The following is a 23,896-nucleotide window of genomic DNA, read 5'->3' as shown; positions in this document are numbered from 1 at the left end:
ACTCCGGTCATGATCCCAGCGTCCTGGGATCGAGTCCCACATCGGGCTCCTTGCTCAGCAGGGAGCCTGCTTCTCCCTCTTCCTCTGCCTGCCATTCTGTCTGCCTGTGCTCGCTCTCTCTCCCTCTCTCTCTGACAAATAAATAAATAAGATCTTTTAAAAAATTTTATCATTCCTACTTTATTATCTCTTAAAGATGATTAAATGATATTTGGCTATTATTTCAGAAGAAGTAGGACTTGGAAAGGAGAAGATATATTGACAAAATGGGGAAAAACTTACATCTCTTTGATTTCTAGGATGAGAAATCATTTAAATTTACAACAATTTAAATTTGTTATAAATTTAAATTATAACATCCCATTATATTGTTTGAATAAGACGGGATGTTATGTTTTATCCTATACACATCTAACAGAATATGTTAACATATGTTGAAAAATATAATTATTCCTTATTTATTCATGGTCTTTCAGAGCATTTAAGCTCTTAAAAAAAAGGTCACTATATGGGCCTTTCTATTTTTGGCTATACTTTTCCTTTTCCTTCTGTCTTCCCTATGAAACAATCAGCCTGCACTCTGAAACTGTTATCTGACAGTATGAGGCAGCATCTACTCATCATGTTTATGCTATAAGGTCAGAAAGACACTGTCTTCTAGTGGTATTTAGTTGAGCAATTACTTTAAAGCCCAAATAGCTGTCAAGAAGTACTATGGCTAATGACTGACATTTTAAAATCTCCATTCAAATTAGATCACTACTTCTAATTCCACAGATGTGCTCCTCTACCTCTTTGTGTGTGCTTCTTTCCTGTGTTTTGTGTAATTTTTCCCTCATCCTTCACCTAACAGCCTCACTAGAATGGGAACCTACAGTAAGTCCAAATCACTGGTAGAAGTGCCTCTCCTGTATGTTCTGTCTTCAGGCCAATCCTCCACAGTACATGTCAGATTAAATGAAATCACTTTATTTACCATTTTCCCAAGTTGGAGGATAAGATTGTGGAGAGGGCTGTGTCTAATTCATTATTGTAATTCCATTTCCCGTCATAGTGCCTGGAACAAAATGTGCCCTCAATAAATATTTGTAATATTAAATAACAAATAAATATTTGTAATATTAATAAATGAATGAAGAAAGTAGGGAATGAGAAAACCAGTAGTCCTGATACCTAAGTGACTATACTGAATAATTCAGCATGCAAATATGACCCAAATATATTTAATACTTGTGTATTTTATTGTATATCTTTACATGTATCTAAATTTTATTTTATTTTTTAAAAGATTTTGTTTATTTGAAAGAGAGAGAGCACACACAAGCAGGGTGGAGGGACAGAGGAAAGAGGAAGAAGTCGACTTCCTGCTGAGCAGGAAGCCCCATGCAGAACTCCATCCCAGGACCCTGAGATCATGACCTGAGCTGAAGGTAGACACTTAATGACTGAGCCACCCAGGTGCCCCCGTAATTTTTTTTTAACTTTTAGTGAAAGATAAAGTATTTAAATCTGAGAATATAACTGCTTTTCTCTTGCTTTTTCACTTGTTTCCCCAGTCACTGCTGAGCTTGAATCTGGCTTCTGTAGAAATCCTCCAGGATTTACTGTTGTATATTAGAAACCGAAGAAGTCAATTGAAGGAGGTCAAAAGGTACAAATTTCTAGTTATAAAATAAGTAAGTCCCAAGGATGTAATGTATAATGTGGTAACAATAGTTAGTAATATTGTTTTTTAAAGATTTACTTATTTATTTATTTATGAGAGAGAGAGAGAGAGAGAATGTGAGTTGGGGTGGGCGGGGGCAAAGGGAGAAGCAGACTCCCTGCTGAGCAGGGAGCCTGAAAAGGGCTCATTCCCAGGACTCCCGGATCATGACCTGAGCTGAAGGTAGGTGCTCAACCAACTGAACCATCCAGGTGCCCCAACAATTATTAATATTGTGTTGCATGTTTGAAAGTTGCTGAGAGTACATCTTAAAATTTCTTACACTGCCTTGATACTGTAGCTTAATTGTTAGTTGTGAAATTAGGTAGTATGAGGACACCAACTTTGTTCTTCTTTTAGATAATCATTTCACTTCGCATAAGAATTAATTTACCAGGGGCACCTGGGTGGCTCAGTGGGTTAAGCCACTGCCTTCGGCTCAGGTCATGATCTCAGGGTCCTGGGATCGAGGCCCACATCAGGCTCTCTGTTCAGCAGGGAGCCTGCTTCCCTTCCTCTCTGCCTGCTTGTGATCTCTCTCTCTGTCAAATAAATAAATAAAATCTTTTAAAAAAAGCTAACTTCTGAAATTTCCTTTAAAAAAAAAAAGAATTAATTCACCAGTTTCTACAAAAAGTCCTGCTAAGATTCTGAGAGGGATTGTTTTGAATTTGTAGAACAAACTGAGTAGAATCACGGTCTTGACAATATTGAGTTTATCAATACATGAACATGCAATGTCTTTTCATTTATTTAGGTCTCCTTTAAGTTTTCTCTACAATGTTTTATACTTTTTAGAACACAAGTCTTGAACTTTTGTTAATTTTTTTCCCAAGTATTTTATTCTTTCTGGTACTGCTGTAGATGGAGTCATTCTCAATTTAATTTTGATTGTCCACCAATAGAATGAAGAAGTATCATTGGTTTTATATATTAATCTTGTATCTTGAGACCTTGGTACATTAATTTATTAGGTTTAGAATCTTTGTGGATTTCTTCAAATTTTCTATAAGTCATCTGTGAATAAAAATACTTTTACTCCTTTCTCCACAATTTGGATGCTATCACCATCATCATCGTCATAATTATTTACTTTATTGCACTAACTGGAACCTTCAGTAAAATATTGAATAGAATTGATGAGACATTAATTTTCAATCTTAGGAGGAAAGCATCAATCTTTCACCATTAAGTATGAAGTGAGCTGTGGGTTTTTTGTAGATTCCCTTTATCTGGTTGAGGATATTCCCTTTTGTCCCTGCTTTGTTAAAAGTTTGTTTGTTTGTCTATCTGAGAGAGAGGGACAGTACGAGTCAGAGGAGGAGTGGGGGATGCTGGAGGGGAAGGAGGGGGGAGCATTCTCAGGCATACTCTGTGCTGAGCCTGGAAGTTGATGTGGCTTGAGCTCAGGACTCTGAGATCAGGACCTGAGCCACTGAGATACCCCCAAAATTTGTTTGTTTGTTTGTTTTTAATTATGAATGGGTGTTGGATTTTGTTAAAATCTTTTTCTTTATCTTTCAAAATTATCATGCATTTTTAGTCCTTTATTCCCTTAACATGGTACATTATAGTTTTTGAAGTTTGAATGTAAAACCAACCTTGCATTCCTGGGATAAATCCCAATTGATCATGGTATTTAATCTTTTTTTATTTTTTTGTATATTGCTGACTTGATTTGCAAATATTTTGTTAAGGATTAGAGATTGTAGTATCTAACACCTTTTAGGATAAAAAAACATTGGTTTTTATCTACAATTTTATCTACAGCAATAAAAAGTTGAATTGTTGGTAATTTGATGAGAGCTGGAATTGGGGCAGAGAGGGACCTGCGTGAGCCTAAATTATGCAAAAGAGCAGGACCCATGACAGGGATGATAAGGGCAGGAAACCAGAAGCAGATGAGGGTCTAATGAGTGATGTTGTTGGGGAGGCTGACAGGCACCAGCTTACAGATTGTTTTGTAATCCAAATATATTAAACAGCATAGAGTTTCTTTTATAGGTGCCAGCAAGATTGTGAAGTTTTTTTTTAAAGGTTTATTTATTTTAGAGAGAGAGTGAGAGCATGGCAGGGAGGGGCAGAGGGAGAGACAGTATTAAGCAGACTCCTCGCTGAGCATGGAGTCCAATGTGGGCATGATTTCAGGACCCTGAGATCAGGACCTGAGCTGAAACCAAGAGTTGTACACTTAACCAACTGCACCAACGAGGTGCCCCTGTGAAGAATTTTAAGTAGAGAAGTGGAGTGGTTAGATTAATATTTTACAAAGATCATACTACCAGACTGGCATGGAGAAAGGGAGTCCAATACAAGCATTGGTGGCAGTTCCAGTGAGAGTGACAAGGCACAATAAGAACAGACATGGTTAGAACTGGATGGAGGTGAGGAAATTGAATAGAGAATTATTTAAGAGATAAAAACAGAATCTGGTGATTGATCAGATGTGAGTTATGTGTTTGGGCAGAAGTGAGATATGGGATTGGTTAATAGGGCTTATTTCTGGCTTTCTCAAGGGGCTAACTGGATGGCTGGTGGGATCAGCAACTGAGGCAAAGGATAGAAAATAATGAGCACAATTTGGTTCAGCTGTGTGTAATATCACCCAAAATACTGTAGTTTAAACAACAGGGATGTTTATTTTTTCTTGTATAAAAGAGGTCCGAGGCATTGGTGCAGGACTTATATCATGTTTCAGAGTCTCTAGTTTCTTCTGTCTTGCTGTTCTACTATTCTCACTATGCTGTTTTCTCCTCAAAGTCCATCATGGATGCTCTAGCTTTTGGCTATAACATTTGAGTTCCAGGAATTAAGAAGAAAAAAGCAATGAAGAATAGCATACCTTTAAAAAGGACATTTTTGTATTGGCTGCTAGTCATATGGCCTCACAATTTGTAGAGAAAGCTGGAAAATGTATAGTCTTCATTCTGGAAAGTCCCTTGCCCAAGTCGAGACGTTCCCTAAGCTACCCTGATGTTAGAGAGTAAGAGATAAGGAAGAACCAAGATAGAAGACTGAGAAGAAGAACCAGAGAAATAAGAGGCAAGCCAGAAAGGTGTGAAGTCATGGAAGGCAGGCACGCTAATGACAAGTCACATGAGAGGCAGACTTAGAATGGGCACATATTTAGCAACATGGAGGTTAGAGGTGGCCCTACTGGGAATTTTGGGCTAGTGTTGGGTTGGGATGAAAGTCCCATTGGAGGTGAGAGTTTAAGAAAATTAGACTCCTGGGGTGCCAGGGTGGCTCAGTGGGTCATGCATCTGTCTTCAGCTCAGGTCATGATCCCAGAGTCCTGGGATCAAACCTAGGTTTGGACTCTCTGCTCATTGGGGAGCCTGATTCTCCTTCTCCTTCTGCCTACTTCTCTGCCTACTTATGCATGTGCTCTCTCTTTCTCTGTCAAATAAATAAATAAAATCTTTTAAAAAAAGAAAATTAGACTACTTTTTTTTAAGGAAGGAAAAGATTGAGAGAGTGACTATAAGGGGAAGTAAGATAAAGGAAATATTATTTTTTAGGAAGAACGAAAAAACCAGTATGTTTATATGTTAATGAGAAGGATTAAGCTGAGAAGTAAAACTGATGCTTGTAGATAGAGGAAAGACTTTTTGGAATCATGGGATCTAGAACTTATGTGGAAGGGTCGCCTTTTCTAGGAGCATGGAAAATCCATCTGGAGTGGCAGGAGTGACGGAGTACAGTTTGGTTAGAGTTCATGGTACTGGAAGCTTGTGGAAGTTCTCTTGTGATGCCTTCTATTTTCTCAAGAAATACGAAGCACAGTCATTCACTGAGAGCAGGGAGAGAGGGATAGGTTTGAAGTGGTAGGAGAAGAAAGATATGAATCAGTATCTAGGAGAAAAATGGAAGTATGAATGGGCCAGGGAACAACTGATAACTCGGCAGCATTGACTTCCACATGAAGTTTGTGACCATGAATTTAAAGTAGATAAGAGTCATAATAGGAAGCTGTGACTTATTTCTCATTGCTTTCAGCTGCTTCTGGGCAGAGAGTTAGATTTGACCAGGCTTGCACTTTTACCACAGAAGGACATTGATGTGGGAAAGAGGCAAGGGATTTGAGGGTTGTAATGATCGAGATTAAGATAAATTTAGAGGCAAGAGCAGCCATCAAGGAGGAGGGGTGAGGGTAGGTGAAAAGGCTAGGATCAGTGGTTTGACAGTTGGGTGGGATAGAAGGATTGCCTGGAGCCTTGAAGTTGGCGGGAGCAAGCTGTAAAGACCAGGAATCAGTGGGTATAGCGTGTGGGAAAACTGAGACTATGAGGGAGTGCAGCTATTGTAATGATAATGTCTGAGATATGACCTTGGGAATAAGTGGCTGGTGTAGGGTAGAGGCCGAGATCATTGAAAGGAAGGAGGTCAAGGAATGACATTTTGGGTATTGAAGGGTCATCTATGTGAACTCTATATAGTTTCATTGGGTTAAATTGTTCATACCCAGAGATGACTTCAGTTAGAAATCCAGCTCCTCCTCCACTGCTCAGCTCTATACCTCAGTTTTATTATCTGAAGAACGGAGATAGTCATAGTTTCTACATCCCAGGGCTATTGTGAGGACTAAATGGATTAACGGACATAAAACACAGAGAACAGTACTGGACACACCGTGAGTGCAATAAGCGTTTATTTTATTTATGACTACTTTATAACTCTAGCTCAGACTTTTCTTCATACAGAAGAGTCTTCAGACTTTTTCTTCATATATGCTCCATTGTAACAGAAATCCTTGAAAACTTTTCTGAAAATCCTTTTTTTTGCTTTCTCACATCCCTTTTTCTCTTCCACTTTCCATAGTAAGTCCCCCACCCCAAATGCTTTTGTTTTGCTTTTTGTGTGTGTTAAGATTTTATTTTTAAATAATCTCCATACCCAGTGTGGGGCTTAAATTTATAACCCGAGTTTAAGAGTTGGCCCTGCCTTCTGAGCCAGTCAGGTGCCCCTAAAGTGCTTTTGAAGAGTCACCAATGACCTTGATGTTGCCAAATTCTGGTTTATGCTTGGTCTTCATCTTACAGCATTTGGCATGGCTTTGATCAAGTTTTCCTTCCTGAATCCTTATAAAGATTTGGTTTCCAGGACATCTCACTCTCCTGGGCTTTCATCCTACCCATTTTTAATCTTCTTTGCTGGATCTTCCCCCTCCTCCTGACCTCTAAAGGTTGCACAGTTTGGGGCTAAGCTTTCTTTTCTATCTATACTTGCATCCAACATGATCTGGCTAGTCCCGTAATTTCAAATAGCATCTGTATGCTAGTGCATCCAAATTTACATCTTTATGATCTTCTTCTGTAGCCAACTCCAGTCCCCCAGGACCTCACTGTCACCTGCCCCCTCCCTTCATGGTCCCAGCCCCCACCACTCTGGGGAGCAAGGGAGCCCATAGCCAGTAGGGGCCAGTGAGGGTCCTGAGGGAGGGGTGGTCGCACAGGCTGCCCCCAGCTCCCTCACTTGACATGGATTTCAGCATACTCATACTTAACTGTCCAAAACAGTATTCTTGATTTCCACTCCAACCAAACCCATTTCCCCAATCTAGCTAATGGTATCACCATTCATGAGTTTGCTCAGGCCTTGGAGTCATCCTTCACTTGTCTTTTTCTCACCCTTTGCAATCATTCAGCAAACCCTGTTGACTTTTAACTTCAGATTCTATTTGAAGTCTGGGTGCTTCTCCCCACCTTTACTGCTTGCATCTGAGTCTGACCCAGCACTTTCCTATATTGTGTCAGTTTTCCTTCTTGCCTCTTTACCATCTCCGTGGAGTCCAGGAGGCCTTTTAAACATGTACATGTTTGTCATTACAAATAATCTAAAACACAAATGTTACCGTGGCACTCCCTGGCTTTAAAAGTTTTAGTCTCCCTATATCCCTGAGGGTGGCGTTTTTTGTCTTTCTTGCTAGGCAATAAACTGTGGGCAGAATAATATTAATCTGACACTTCTTGAATCACAATGCATAGTTTTCGTGAAATATGGCGTCCAAATTATCTATTTGATGTAGTAACAGGATTAATCCTGACGAAATGGGGAGTGGGAGGACAGTAGATCCCACCGTTACTTTCACACTACTATGACTGAATAAATTGTTATATGTATACATGATTACAGCATGGAAGTGGTTAAGAAAAATGTAAACAGTTGCCACAATCACGGCGCTATAAGTGATTGTCTCTTAAACATTTAGTTCAATCGTGTTATTAAAAAAACAAAACAAAACCCAACCTTTTTCTTTATTTCTCTTCTTTTTTTCTTTTTCTTTTCAAAGTAACGGGCCTGCTCTCTAGTCTGCAGTCACTTCCCTCTACACGTCTCCTCCTCCAACCCGTACAAATTAGCACTGAGCCCTCCAAGCCACCGTCCACAGGTTGGGCCTGCCCAACGCCGGCTAGAGACGCGACGAGCCACTCCTTCGGGTCTCTGCTCTCCCTCCGCCCCACTTCCTCCCTCTAGGCCCCGCCCCACGCCGGTGCGCATGCGCACAGACGAACACGTGGCTGCCGCGGAGCCAGGGCAGCAATGGCGGCGGGTGGCCGTGGTGTTGCCGACCCCCTGTCCCCGGCAGGGCTTCCGTGCGCTTTCTCCCCGCTGAACCAGGCCTACTTCGCTTTGGCGTCTGCCGACGGTCAGTTGCGAGTGTGGGAGACCGCCAACAATAGGCTGCACCAAGAGTACGTGCCTTCCGCGCACCTCAGCGGTACCTGCACCTGCCTGGCCTGGGCGCCAGCGCGACTGCAGGCCAAGGTAAAGCAGGCGGGACGGCGGGGGGCGGGCATGCGCCCAGACTCGGACTCAGCGCACCCCCGGTCAGACGGCGCGTGGCCCGGCATCTCGCGCGGCCCTCCGAGGCCCCGGGTGAGGAGGCACGGAGTGCGGCGGCGGCGGCGCGGACTCGGTCCACTTCGCCAGTCCCGCGTGCGGCCTGCCCGCAGAGTAGCGAAAGAGGGCGCGGCCCTATTGGACGGGCGGTAGGCTGGAGCCCTCCTGACTGACTCCATGCGGTCTGCGCCCCGCGCCCCGCTGTCGCCGGGGCCGCCATGTTCGCGTAGGCCCCCAGCTTCCCAGGGCGGCTTCTTTCTGCGAAGCCTGGCGCAGCAACATGTGCTCTTCAGCGTCCTGGATTTTGACAGAGCCCCTTCTTGGGGCTGGAGTACCCTATTCCGATTTCTCTAGCTCATCGTTTTTGCCTTAGGAGATTGGAATGAATAAGTCTGTTTCCTTGCTTCCGGACACCCCCCCCCCACCCCCGAACCCTTGGGTGCAGGCTCACCACGTGTTCTCTTCCACGTCCAGTGAGTGGTATTCTCACTCTTGAAACTCTGGACTTTCTCAGGCTTATTTCCATTCTCAGTCATTTGAAACTTTATGCTTTTTTTTTTTTTTTCTTAAACCTCTGCTCAGTTCCCTTTTATACACCCCCTCTTAGCCAAGTCCGAAGTCTGCGTTAGGATGTGGAGGTAAAGTGAAGTAGCCGGTTTAATGTAATGAAGGTGAGTTCAGGTGAGGTTTCTCTGAGACAGGACATTGCCGTGTTAGGGAAGGCTTTTCTGTTAGGGCCCTATCTCAGGTAAGATGTCATTCACTGTGGAGTCACTCGACCACGTCTGCTCTAACGCAGTTGCACGTGGGTACTACAGCTAAAGGGTAGGCAATCGAATCAGTCTAATGTGATTTGGAAGAACGTGAGTGTTTAGCTGACACTATGTGTAAAACTTCAAAGTCTATTCAAGACAGATTTTTAACTCCCATCCGACTACAGTGCGATAAATGTGTGCTAAATTTGGGGGTTGAAAGTAGGGGTACATCTAACTGTGCTTTGGGTGAGTATGTTTAGGTATTTTTCGGATCTTAAGATAGTTTCTTAGTTTCTAGATGAAGTGACTTTAGTTAATAAATAAAAGAAACCTTTACAAGTGCTCTTAAGTCAAGGCGAACTTGGACTTTGGAAAAAGAAAAACCATAGCCATTGTTAAAGTTACAGCAGTCTGCTATTTTTTCTTTTTTAAAATTGTTTTCTGTGTTTCTATTTAACAGTCCTGTAAAGAGATGATAAGACTGATGCTGGGGGAATACGTGGAGCAGAGATTAGATTCATGGATCCAAGCTCTGCTGCTTCCATTTGTATCTAGGTTTGGCTTCATAGTGGTGATTGTACTTCTGGTTTCTCCTTTGTAGAACAGGGAGGGGTGATAGTATCCACCTCAGAGTGGTTGTGAAGGTGAACAGTGGTTAGTAAGGTAGAAACATTTATTAGTGTATGTAAGTGCTGCAAGTGTTGTTACTAGTATCTCAATATTTGTATGGTTAGTCCTTGCAGGTAGATAAAGGCTAACTTCTTGCCTTGTTTGTGAAGAAGAAACTGAGACTCTGGAAAATTAGTCAGCTTGCATAAAAACCAGAAATAGAACCAGGACCAGAACTCAAGTATTTAGAGCTTTGTGCTCCATTATCTACAGCAAATAATAATTAATATTAGGATAGTAAAAATTTGTTGCCCCCTACCCCTTTGCTTTTCTGTTGACTTAAGTCACATGATATGCCTCAGGAATAAAACTTTGACCTAATCTTAAATTTCCTGTTTAAAGTCAGAGTTTTGGATTATGTATGCCACTCTGAAATAGTAGAAAAATATCTGGATTTGGTTTCATGTCCAGGACTCAACTCAAACTTGCTTTTGTCACAATGAGCAAGTTACTAATTTGGAGGGCCTCATTGAAAAACGAGAATTTGGCTACTTAAAAAAAGTTTGTATAGGTTTCAGTATTCTTTTAGCTGCACGTTTTCATTTTAGCCACGCAGCTCTATAAAATGTCCTGAAATAAAATTTTTAAAAACTGAGAGTCAGAGCTAAGGAAGTTCCAGGTGACTTCACCAAATCTTTAGTAACCAGTAAAGAGACTGTGACCATTAGAATCAAGGTCCTTTGACTCCTGGTCTACTGTTCTTACACTGTAATCCTAGATCTTGAGTCACAGAATTGAGAACTGGGAGGAATGGAGAGAGGACATTTTGATCCTCCTCATATTGGGGATGTATCCATCTAGAGCATCAGTTTTAGTTGAAGATTAGAGGGAGAAGTGGTTCTCTTAAATATGCACATTTATTACAGAATAAAATTATAAAGTCATGTGATTTTTTTTAAAAAAGCTAGATAGGGCACCTGGGTGGCTCAGTGGGTTGAGCCGCTGCCTTCGGCTCAGGTCATGATCTCAGGGTCCTGGGATCGAGTCCTGCGTCGGGCTCTCTGCTCAGCAGGGAGCCTGCTTCCTCCTCTCTCTCTCTGCCTGCCTCTCTGCCTACTTGTGATCTCTCTCTGTCAAATAAATAAATAAAATCTTAAAAAAATATAAAAATAAAAATAAAAAAGCTAGATAATGAAGAATGAGGTGTAGCAGCTGCTTCAGTCTCTGGTCCCAGGTCCCTGGGTTAGGATCCTTGCCACGGAAGTTTTAAGATGCCCTCATTTTATTAAACCTATTTATTTTAAATCTTTGAGGATTAGAGTATGAGTCTTGGTAAGGATGTTATTCTGAAGCCTGTGTTCCCAACAACTTAAGATTTTTTTTTTTTTTAAGATTTTATTTATTTGACAGACAGAGATCACAAGTAGGCAGAGAGGCAGGCAGAGAGAGAGAGGAGGAAGCAGGCTCCCTGCTGAGCAGAGAGCCCGATGTGGGACTCTATCCCAGGACCCTGAGATCATGACCTGAGCCGAAGGCAGCGGCTTAACCCACTGAGCCACCCAGGTGCCCAACAACTTAAGATTTTTGTTACTCACACATGAAGTAGAGATTATGCTACCCACCTTTCATGGTCCTTTGAGAATTAAATGAGGCAGTGTATATGACTGGTGTAGTAAGTGAGTAGTAAATGTTAGGTGTTATTATTGAATGATACAGTGAGCATTCTCTTTGGGCTCTTTTTATAATTTACTGCTACATTTCTCAGTGTAAATCATTTTGTAAGAGTATCCTGTATCTGGTTCAGTAATTGGCAATTTGCCACCCAAGGACAAAGTTTGGTGAACATTACTCCTGTGAGTGGAATAAAATGAATTAGTGCTGGGTTACTTGGGTAATAAGAGTTAAAGTAGAGGTTCCTGGATGTTTAGAAAAATCATACTGTTTTCTTGGCCAAGAATGATCATAATACCTCACATTTATGCCACAGTAGTTTTTGGAGGGTTTTTGTACATATTAAATAGCTGAGTATTTCATTTGGTGGATGGAGCCCGGTGGGGGGGGAAGAGGACCTCAGATGATAAGAAAAGTGCAAAGAGACACATGGGTGGACTATAGATGGATGCTGTTTTTAAAGCTTCTCAGGTATGTGTGTGTAAACTGAGGCTGAGCTGTTAAGTGATATGCCAGAGCCACAAAATAAGTGCCCTTGTCCCACCTAGTAACTGGCCCTATTTTGTTGCCCCCTAAAATCTCTCAAAACTTTTCTACTTTCCTTCCCTAGCTGGTGTATAGCCCTGAAGAAACAGACTTTGTCTCCTCTCAGCTTCCATGCTGCTTTGCTGTCACTGCAATTAAAATGATCTCACACAGCTTAGTTCTTGTTAAACGAAGCACATGGCATTTCAGACATGAGACAAGGCAAGCCCAGTAGCATTAAGAATGTTTCTTGGAAGAATCTAAGTTGAGTATCCCCATTCCTATCCTTTGGAGATATGGTGCAATCTCTTTGTATTCCTGAATGTCTGGTGCTGTATCTTATGGTCTCTCCAGTATGTAGACTTGAAACAAGGAAGAGTGTGCAGAGTAGATCCTGTTGGCAGGAATAGAAGGTCCTGGTATTAGAATTTGTTTTTGATATAAATATTATGTAATTACATGTGAAATGCACACATTTTGTTCTTTGTTACCCATGACTTAAACATTTGCTAGAGAACTGACAGTAAGGTGGGCCAAGAAAAGGCATAGGAGACTAACTTGCAGAATGAAACTTGAAACTTGGGCATAATTTTCAGTGTCTAGAGGTCAGGATTTTTCAAAGTTAGGTTTTGATCATTATGAAACAGATTTAGTGGGTTGTGATAGAGTTAAAAAAAATGAGTATTAAAAAAGTGAGTATATTTTGCATGGAAATGACAAGTTTTTTTGTGGAGCTGGTTTCAGTTATATGTACATATATTTTTATGAGTGTATGTACTAGCTCTCAATGTAAACTTTTCTTCCTTGGGATCTCAGTCTAAAAAGTCATTACTTGATCAGATTCAGACTGCTCAGCACTTTCCCTTTTTTCTTTTTGTCTTTACCACATCTGCTCTATGTCTTGCTTCTGTAAATTATGCACTTAACCCCTTGAGACTCACTCAGCCTTCTGATTGCCTTCTGCATCAGATGCTGATAAAATTTTTCAGACTAGTGCTACTTTTTTTTTCTTTTAAGATTTTATTTATTTATTTGAGAGAGATACAGCGAGAGAGGGAGTGCAGTGGGAGAGGGAGAAGCAGTATTCCCACCAAGCAGGGAGTTTGGAGCCTGATGCGGGGCTTGATTCCAGGATCCTGGGATCATGACCTGAACCAAAGGCAGCTGGTTAACGACTGATCCACCCATGTGCCCCATGGTGCTACTCTTTATTGCTTAGCCTAATCCAACTTTCACACTGAAAAAAAACTCTTGAAAGAAATCACATTTTGGGGGTCTTCACTCGTGGTACCTCTAGAAACTCCAGTCACAGATACGAACTAAAGTTTTAGCCTACGCTTTTCATTATTTGGTGTATTTACATGCATAATGAGTGTGTACATAACCTTGTGCTAGGTACTTCAGAGGAGGTAAAACTGAGTGTGATTGAGACACATCAAAGAAGAGTGGACAGTTCAGATATACCGTGACTGTAATGCAGAGCACGGTGTGATGTGTGTCTTAAGAGAAAGAAGAGGGGGGACCTGGGTCGCTCAGTTGGTTGAGCATCTGCCTTCAGCTCAGGTCATGATCCCAGGGTCCTGGGATAGAGCTCTGCATTGGTCTCCCTGCTAAGTGGGGTCTGCTTCCCTCTCTGCCAGTCCCATTCCCCATCGTGCACTCTCTAAACCATAAGTGACTCTTAATCTCACAAAACAAACTGAGGGTTGCCGGGGGGAGGGGGTTTGGGAGAAGGGGGTGGGATTATGGACATTGGGGAGGGTATGTGATTTGGTGAGTGCTGTGAAGTGTGTAAACCTGTTGATTCACAGACCTGTACCCCTGGGGATAAAAATATATGTTTATCAAAAAAAAAAAAAAAGTCTTTACATAAAAATGTAGAAGAGCTTTTTGTAGAGGGATGAGAGTTGGGGTGGACCTTGAAGCATGGATAGATTTTTAACCAAAAGGAAGTTGAGGGAAAAGCAATTCCCAAGTTGAGGGGAAAAGCAGAAGCAAAATGGGAAGATGTTAGTGATTAGGGAATGTAATGTAAAGATGGAAATTGGAAATAAGGTTGGGAAAGGTGGTCTGGAGGCAAATTGCAGATGCCAGTACAATGATTTATTCCCTGGGGAATCATTGAAATTTTTGATCACAGGAGCAACAGATTCTGAAAGAAAATGCTGACAAAGGTCTGTCATAATCTGTAATTATCAGCACTAAATTCTTGGTTTCAGAAATACTTGGTAAGGGGTAATATTTAAAACAGATTTTACTAAAATGCACATTGCTTATATAAACTTATCTGGGTGACCTGTCCAGACAGGCTCATCCTGCTCCCTAGGGAGTGATTTTTATTTTTTTTTTTTTTTTTTTTTTTTTTTTTTAAAGATTTTATTTATTTATTTGACAGACAGAGATCACAAGCAGGCAGAGAGGCAGACAGAGAGAGAGGAGGAAGCAGGCTCCCTGCTGAGCAGAGAGCCCGATGCGGGGCTCGATCCCAGGACCCTGAGATCACGACCTGAGCCGAAGGCAGCGGCTTAACCCACTGAGCCACCCAGGCGCCCCGGGAGTGATTTTTAAAAAGATGGTCCAGCTGTGCAAAAATATGCTTGAGTCAGTAGTTACTTGAGTTGCATTAATTGTGTTATTATTTAGGCTTGGACCACTGATTCTCAAAATTGGGCATTAGTTCTGTGGATGCTCCTCCACTTGCCTCTGCTTGCTTCTCCCAAAATACACAGATCTTGTTGATAGGGAAATTAGGGTTTGAATATGTTAATGATTAATATAGGAAGTTTTTAAGTGCTTTTTATTTTATAATTTTTCAAAATTTTGTTAAGAAATCTCCATAGCCAGTGTGGGGCTTGAACTGATAACCCAAGATCAAGAGTTGGTGCTTTTCCCACTGAGCCAGTCAAGTGCCCCTTTTTGTGCTCCCCCCCCTTTTTTTTTAAAGATTTCATTTATTTGTCAGAGAGAGAGAGCACATAAGCAGGGGGAGCAACAGGCAAAGGGAGAAGCGTGCTCCCTTCTGAGCAGGGAGCCCGATGAGAGACTCGATCCCAGGACCCTGGAATCATGACCTGAGCCAAAGACAGATGCATTTGTATCTGCAGAAAAGCTTACACGTATTTGGAGCAGCCTATGTTTCACACGTTACAAACGTCAGTGTGAAATGATTTTAACTTGATTTGGTAAAACCAGGAGTTGGAGAAATAATTTCTAGAATCTTTCAGAGAAGAGTTTTCTACTGAAATGTAGTAAGAGGTTGGTACACATTCCCCTACTGCCCTTGCCTGAGATGGGTGTTTGTGTTCATAACCTTGTGCTGAAACCCTATCTGCCTGTGGGATCATTCAGAGGTGTCATTAGACGTTCATTGAACTGATGGTGGGACCTAGGACATTGCTTGTGCTAAGGTTTCACTGTTTCAGGGATATTACAGGTTACTGATAAGACCATCGGATTTTTTAATACTTTCTTTTTTTAAAGATTTTATTTATTTATTTGACACAGAGAGAGATTGATCACAAGAAGGCAGAGAGGCAGGCAGAGAGAGGAAGGGAAGCAGGCTCCCTGCTGAGCAGAGAGCACAATGTGGGGCTCAAACCCAGGACTCTGAAATCATGACTTGAGCTGAAAGCAGACACGTAACTGACTGAGCCATCCAGGTGCCTCTCATACTTTGGCTTTTAATCATAACTTCTCTTTGGGGTTTATTAATGTAGATATATTTCTTAAGACTTAAAAATGTGTAATTTTCTTTATATAAAAGTTACTTTTTTTGTTAAATATTTTCACTTTTTGTTGACCTTAATGTGTCAAGTGAATAAAATTTTTCAAATGTAACATCTCCATAAGATTAACTAAATGAAAACAAAATGGAAAATGCTTTCTAAATCTTATTTATCTTTTTTTTAATTTTAAAAAATATTTTATTTATTTATTTATTTGGCAGGCAGAGAGAGAGGAGGCTCCCCACTGAGCAGAGAGCCTGATGCGGGGCTTGATCCCAGAACCCTGGGATCGTGACCTGAGCCGAAGGCAGAGGCTTTAAGCCACCCAGGCACCCCAATATTCTTTTAAAAAACAATTTTTTTTTTTAAAGATTTTATTTATCTGTCAGAGAGCACACATAAGCAGGGGGAGAAGCAGGCTCCGCTGAGCAGGGAGCCCAGTGTGGGACGCTTCAGGATGCTGAGCCAAAGGCAGACGCCTAACAGACTGAGCCACCCAGGCATCTCTACTCCTTGATACTCTTTATACACTTGTAACATCATAGCTTTCATTGTGTGTTTTGGATTAGGCAAAGTTTTACATATCCTGGGCTTCTGCTTTGTGCTGTAGAGCAAAGATCCTGCACAAATGAGAAAATGTTCTTTTTCCTGTGATAATGGTCAATTTTATGTTAAAAGAATGGATGTCTCAGAGCTTTATGCTAAAGCACAGGCTGGCAAGCTTTAATTTTAAAAAAACTCATGTAAAGAAATTCTTAAATTATATGTTTTCAGTATTGTAAACTTTGATGTAATATCCCGAAGTCGTGATCATTGATTGTCTTTGGACTGTAAGTAAGCTTCAGTACCGTTTTTGAAGCAAATCAAAGCGGTCTTGTGGCATTTGACACTAGGTTGGAACTTGTGCCTCTTAAGTGATTAGGATCACTAAGACTGCATGGAACTTTCAGACTAATTCTCACACACTAGGGCAACTTCTACTGTGCTCTATTAGTTCCAACTGTTTTTTTACGGAGACTGAAATAAATATGTATTTATAAAAACAAGTTTGAGTCCCCTTTCCTGAGAATGAAGCTAGAACACAGGAGAGATGAGGAGGAAAAGGGGGAAATATTGGTTACTTGGCTATGGATCTGTATTCTCTGCTTGGGAATGGAGACTTCACTTGGCCCTGTAACAGGTGGCTCATTTCTGAGACTTAGAAGCAGCGTGAGGCTGCTTGGATCTTTTAAGAGAATACCAGGAGCATGTCCTATTTGTCCTGTTCCTTCCAGAGAGGTAGGGGACAGGGACAGAGAATTATAAGCACTTCTTTTCCATTGGGGTGATTCCCCCCCCCCCAAATAGTGAAAAAGAAAGCATTTGAGAGTGAGTTATCTGTCCCCGCCCCCCCATGTTTAAGTTAAGCGTCTTTTGGTAGCAGTCACATTTCATTTGTGGGTTAGTGGGCATTTGTATTTATGCATTAATGATGTCTTGTGTTTGAAATACAAAATGAACCTTTTTTTTTCCTCCCCCAGGAAAGTCCCCAGAGGAAAAAAAGGAAATCAGAAGCTATAGAAACGAGTAACCAGATTGACTTGTTGGCTATTGGTACAGCAGTTGGTAGTATTTTATTATACAGTACAGTAAAAGGAGAATTACACAGTAAATTGATAGTAAGTATAGATAAGTGTGTGTGTGTGTGTGTGTGTGTATTGTATATAAAAGAAAAGGGGAAACTGATCATTAGAGATTTAAAAACAAAACAGAATAGTGTTGTAGGATCATTATTATAGGGTTATTTTTCTGCCCCCACATTTAAAATTACGAACAGTAATATTTGTTAAAAGCTATAATAGGTAACATAATCCTTGTTACAGGTGAGAATATGAAGAACTGTTGGCTAGATTTAAAATAAAGGGTAGAAAGAGTTCTAAGTACCACAAACTGACTGCAGGAAGGAGCTCAGCACCTCTAGGGAACAAATGAGGGAGGTGGGATTACTGCTGAAACGCAAACCTTTGAGGACCAGATGTTGTTCTCTTTGCTTGCGGTCCCTTGTGGAAGAGTGGCCCCATGGGCTTGGGGGCCAGACCTCTGAGGTCAGAGTTCTTAATTGACTGCTGGAGTCCTGGAAGGAAGGGGAGACTCGTTCCTCAGGTGTTGGAACAGTTGCATATTGGGTTCAGCTTCTACCAAAAGGATTGCTCTGCTGGGATGAAGAAATGCTGGGCTGATGCACACTAGGAGGCAGGATGGAACAAGCCCCTTGTTCCTCTTCCAGCCTTGTCTGTCTCTAGCACCTCTTATTGACGGTGCCTACTGGCCATCTAGCTGCAAAGCAGGAGTGTGGTCTGTGGAGTCTAGCCCCAGCATCACAGAGCAGAGTGAGAGCTTGGCACTCCAGGGCAGTGATTTAACTTTTAGCATAATTTGTTTCGGACATTGTCTGTTACATTACGTGTTTGGTGTTCACTGAACTTCTGTCTTTGTATAGGAATACTTCTGTATATATGAATCAGTGTTTCCTGTTTTAAGTAACATTTTTCATAGATAATTTGAAACTACATTAATATTGAAAAGGGGAAAAATTATTCTTACATCACCAGGAGATGTTTAATAGAGTGTGTATTTCATTGCACATATGTTTAACTGAATTCTCATCTATTTTGTATCCTGATGTTTTCCATTAAATTACAACATGAGCAGTTTTTGTATTTGTCAAGAACTAGTTACAAACATTTTCAATGACTGCCTAAAGTCCACTAAATTGGATAGTCCCTTGGTGATTTAACTATTACTGACCATTAAGGAGCCTTTCAGTTTTTTGTTACACATTTTGTTTGCTGTTTACATGGATTCCCCAAATTACTGACCTGTAATTAATGAGTAAAAGGGTTTTAATGTTAAAGCTTTTTATGCATGGTATTCAAATAGTTTCTGAAAATTTTCCTAATTTTATGTGTCACTAATGGAAAGAGTACCTGTATTCCAATGGCATTATTTCCGCCATTGGATATACCCATTAAAACAGCAATAACGTTAACAAAAGCCCAGTTGATTTGATATATGAAAAATTTTATCTGATTTTAAATCTGCATTTCAGAGTATGTTACTTATTTTCATGTTAAATATTATAAAAATACAACTGTAAAGTGAATTAAAGCATTTAGAGGTGCAGATAGTAAGGGAATTTCTCTTATTTCCTCCCTCCTCTCCAAGTCAAGTGTTGTCCTCATGCAGGCTTTTACCCCACTGTAGCTGGGAGCCCATCCTTTGATTTGATCAATCTTTTGTGGTGAACAGGTGCCTACAATCCATGCAGTGTGATAGCTGCTTTACTGAACTACTGTGGATGTGGACATAATGCTAACGAAACCTGGAACTCCTTTTTAAAGTTTTTGTTTGTTTGTTTTAATTTGACAGATGGCAAGAGAGGGAACAGAAGCAGGGGACATAGTAGAGGGAGAAGCAGGCTTCCTGTGGAGCAGAGAGCCTAATACGGGGCTCGACCTTAGGATCCTTGGATCATGACCTGAGCCAAAGGCAGACACTTAGTTACTGAGCCACCCAGGCGCCTCTCAAACTCCTTTTTAGATTTTGGTACTTCATGGGATTATACATAAATCTTTAATAGGGAATGAGTGTATTAAAAAAATAAGCAAGAAGATCAGAATAAGGGATGTTGGGATTATGATTGGGGAAGTAGAGGGGTTCAGGCTTTGGAGCTGAGGTTCCATCCTGAGGTTGAGTCCTTCTAGCTATGTGGTCATGGGGAAGTAGCTGAACTTCTCATTTCTTGAATGGGTATTCTATAACCTACCTTGCATGCTTTTTAGGGATTTAGATGTAATAGTATATTGTGAATCACAGACTTTGGCCACTGTATTGTCTTAGTGCTGGCATACCTGTCAAAAGCAAGTGGCATTTAGAATTAGCATCCTTTGGGGCACCTGGGTGGTTCAGTTGATAAGAGGCTGCCTTTGGTTCAAGTCATCTGGGATAGAGCTCCACATTGGGCTCCCTGCTCAGTGGAGGCCTGTTTCTCTCCGAGTCCCCCTGCCTATGTCCCTCCCTCACTGTCTCTCTCTCTCTGTCAAATAAGTAAATAAAATCGTTAAAAAACAAACAAAACTAGCATCCTTTGACTTGTGATGTGGAAGTGTATTTTTTTGGCGGAGAAGAGAAAGTTAACATTTGATGAATTTATAGATGATTTATTTCAGTTTTGATATTAGAAATGGATAGATGTGGGTTAGGGTGTTTTTAGTTGGGTTAAAGCCTGACTTTTTTGTTAACTGTTAGTAATGATTCTGGGATGTGTAATTACGTTATATCAGGCTGGTTTTTTTCTTTTAATCTTTTTTTTTTTTTTAATCTGTAGAGTGGTGGACATGACAACAAGGTTAATTGCATACAGTGGCATCAAGACAATGGCTGTTTGTATAGTTGTTCAGATGATAAATATATTGTGGAGTGGAATACACAGACATGCAAAGTAAAGTGGTGAGTAATGTTGAGGGTTCCATGGTACTGGAGGGGTAACTTGGTTATTGTTGGAAACACATTAGAGTTGGACAAATCAACTGTTCTTGGCGGTAGGTCAAGTTTGATACTGGACGCGGAGAGGAATGTAGATACTAAAGAGTTTATAGACTTTTCAGGGAATTTTTAATCAAATCAGGCATGCAAGATTTTAATACATGAATGTTAAGTAATGATACAAGAGTAAATACTTGCACAAGAGATATACCGTAAGATAGCATGCGAGTACTGGTCGAATGAGTTGGATAGCATTGGCAAGGCCTGGTGGAAGAAAAGAGATTTCAGTTGGGCCTTCTAGGAGAGGTAAGATTTGGATAAAGAGGGTGGGAGAATCCTTTTGAGTGGGGGAAGGGTGGTAGGGAGATGGCAAGACTAAAGGCTAGGAGAAAGGGAAGTAACATATTTAGAGGATTTACATACTAGGGAATAATGGCTGGTAGAGGATATGGGCCAAATTATTTTAAGAGTCTGGCCTTAACTGTCATAGATAAAAATCTCAGACTACTCTTCTGGTTCAAGCACTTAATCTGTGGTAAGCTTTATAGTAGCTGTTCAGTGAATGTTGAATTGGTTGAACTTAGGCAGATGAGGATGGATAGGAAGGATAGGATGATACTAGGAAGGATAATGATATGGTCTTACAGCTAATAAGTGGCAGGGAAGAAGTTCTTTCATACTATCTTGAATTCTGGTACAGTGTTTTTCTACTGCATTAAAACTGTTTTCTTGGAGTTTTAGATTCTATGTCATAAGCAGGAGAGCACCACTGAAGGTAATGTCTAAGGAATAAAGTCACTAAGATTATGCTTTAGGAAAAGGTGCTTTGCCAGTATTGTGTACAGTAAATGGAAAGGAGCTAATTCAAAGGCAGAGAAGTCATTAAAACAAAGCAAGGCAGAGAGGCCAGATTCCAGGTGGTTGTAGTAGTTCAGGTGTGGGATGGTAAGAGTAGGAAGTGAGAATGAAGATACCAACTAAGAACATTTGGGTAGCATGGAAGGGGAGGTATTATGTAACAGAAATAAGTTAAATGTAGCTCTTCATTTTCAGCTTTGTGAACTTTCTAGGTGAATAGAGTTACAGTTCAGAACAAAATGGTTTTGAGTTTTCAGAGAAGTTGAATTTGAAATAATACATGAAAGGCAAGACCCAGCAGATGCGGTAGTGATAGAGGCTTAGAATTTGAAGGGGTTTGGGGCAGGAAGTGCGGATGAGCAGGTCATGTGCCTAGAGTTTTGGTAAGTGTGTGTCTCCGTTTACTTGTGGCAGTAGTTTCCCAGTGATGACTGTCAGAGACCCCTGTGCCGATTCTCCCCCACTGGGTCTGGGGTGGGCCATAGAATAGTATTTTTAAAATGCTGTCTGGGTGAGAGTTCATAATGTCAGGTCCTTCACATAGGGGCTACCAGTGTTCAAGGCTCTGTTCACTTCATACACAGTGTTGGATTTAATTGTAATGCTGTGTGGTGGGCTCTACAGTTGAGAAATAGGTTGGATCCGAGCCTGAGCTCTCATCCACGGTATGGTCCCATACGGTATTGCTTCATTCTTGGCATTCTTATGCTGCTGTTAATAGAGTCTGTGTTCCATCTTGGGTACTATGTGTTGACTTCCTGCTGTGGAAGATGAGGATTTAGCTCTCGGCCTCTAGCCTCTCCCCTCTCTGTTCTCCGAGTATTGGTACATTACAGTTTTCGATGAAGGGCTAGTCATTGTTTGCATTAAATATTATTATAGATGAGCCTTGTACTCTACCAGGTTTATATTATTTCTGGGCATAAAACTCTTATTTTCTTGGGGGTGTATAATTACCTTTTGTTCATTGCTTAGTTTCCTATATACTTATCATTAGCTCCACTCTCACAGTAACATGTTATTTTGGGGCACATCCGTTAATCAGTTACATTTATCTTTTGACAGCTTCCCCCAGTTTTATCTGTTTCTTGGAGGACTTCTTCGCTTTCCTCCAGGATCTGCTGAACAGTGATGATCCTGGGATATTCTTTCATTATCATCCTGAAAATTCTCTTGTCAGATGGAGCCTCTATTACTTGGATCCCATTTTTCTCTTTGTTGGGTTATTCTCCTCTTTTTTGTAAAACACACCAGTCGGTAGCTTCTGAAGAAAAGTATGCAGATAGTAAATTTCATGATATTTTGCTTGTCTACCAGCACCGTTATTGTATCCTCATGGTTGATTTATAGTTTGAAGATAATTGTAGGTTGGAAATAATTCTCTCTCAGGATTTTGAAGCATTGGTTTATTGGTTTATTTTTATTTTTTTTATTTGTTTTTGGTTCATTGGTTTTTAGCTGTCAGTACTAGTTGTCCTTATATTTAGTCAGTGAGTTACATTGGCACTCAAGGGACCATTTAGCCCGGGAGTTTATGTTCTTTTTATTTTAGTATGTGTTTGACCATTTCATCCCTCTGTTGTCTTTGATCTTTCTCTAAGTGCAACCTGTTGCTACTTAGATGTTTTATCCTGGGCTAATCCCTCAAGTTTATTCCCTCTTATTTTCTTTTTTGTCTTTTTCTTTTTTTTTTTTTCTTAAAGATTTTATTTATTTATTTGACAGAGAGAAATCACAAGTAGATGGAGAGGCAGGCAGAGAGAGAGAGAGGGAAGCAGGCTCCCCGCTGAGCAGAGAGCCCGATGCGGGACTCGATCCCAGGACTCTGAGATCATGACCTGAGCCGAAGGCAATGGCTTAACCCACTGAGCCACCCAGGCGCCCATTTTTGTCCTTTTCTTTTGTTACTGGGAAGATGGCCTCAGTTTCATCTTCCAAATCTAGGGAATTTTTACATTTCTCTAACCATATTTTTAACTTCTGGGAGCTTTGTTTTTGTTCTCCGTTTTCTTTTTATTGCACCATGTTTCTTTCATGGATCTAATATTTTCTAACTCTCTGAAGATAATAATTATAGGATTTAAAGTATTTTTCTTTTATTCCTTATATCATCTCCCTCTTGTTTTTTGTTTTTGTTTTTGTGTTTTGATTTTTATTTGATTTTAGCTTCTGTCTTTTGTTTAAGGCATTCTTCGAATGACTGAGGATGGCTGCCTGTCACTATTTGAAAATGAAACATTACAAAGCTGATGGAAGGCCCGTGTGGGTGGGTGGCTCAATTGCCGAGCTTCATTTGTAGAGTGATGGGGAAACTTTCCAATGTCAGTATGTGTGGGTTTTTACTTTGGCACCAGTCATATTTCCGAGAGGAATCTTCTAATCTAGAGCTTCTCAGGCTCTGGTGTGCATGTGAATTACTTGTGCAGATAGAGCTGATTCAGTGGGTCCAGTTGGGGTTTGGGAATTGGAAGTCTAGTAAGTCTCCAAGTGATGCCAGTGTAGGAGGTTACACTGTAAGTTGCACAGGGAGCTGTGGCAGTGGTGTTAGTTCTGTCCCGGCATTTTAGTGCTGATTGGGAGGTGGATTCAGGGAAGCTTGTCAGGTGGTGATCCTGTCTTTTTTTTTTTTTTTTTTTTTTTTAATATATATGTTAAGTGAATAGGTATGGAATAGGGAATAT

General features: G+C 40.7%; 1 protein-coding gene across 1 annotated transcript in view; it reads left to right on the top strand.

The window, feature by feature from the left end:
- Positions 1–8,200: 8,200 nt before the first annotated feature.
- WDR43 (WD repeat domain 43) overlaps positions 8,201–23,896 on the top strand; it is a 47,276-nt gene continuing 31,580 nt past the window's right edge. Inside the window, exons 1-3 of the mRNA XM_004777471.3 lie at positions 8,201–8,473; positions 17,354–17,491; positions 20,200–20,321. Coding sequence (XP_004777528.1) covers positions 8,249–8,473; positions 17,354–17,491; positions 20,200–20,321 — 485 coding nt within the window. The 5' untranslated portion in view covers positions 8,201–8,248. The remainder of the gene's footprint in view (positions 8,474–17,353; positions 17,492–20,199; positions 20,322–23,896) is intronic.

Source organism: Mustela putorius, unplaced genomic scaffold (genome assembly GCF_011764305.1).
Source record: "Mustela putorius furo isolate JIRA1106 unplaced genomic scaffold, ASM1176430v1.1 tig00537293_pilon_pilon_pilon, whole genome shotgun sequence".
Lineage (NCBI taxonomy): Eukaryota > Metazoa > Chordata > Mammalia > Carnivora > Mustelidae > Mustela > Mustela putorius.
Note: the sequence above shows the minus strand (reverse complement) of the source record. Positions and strands in the feature narration are given on the sequence as shown.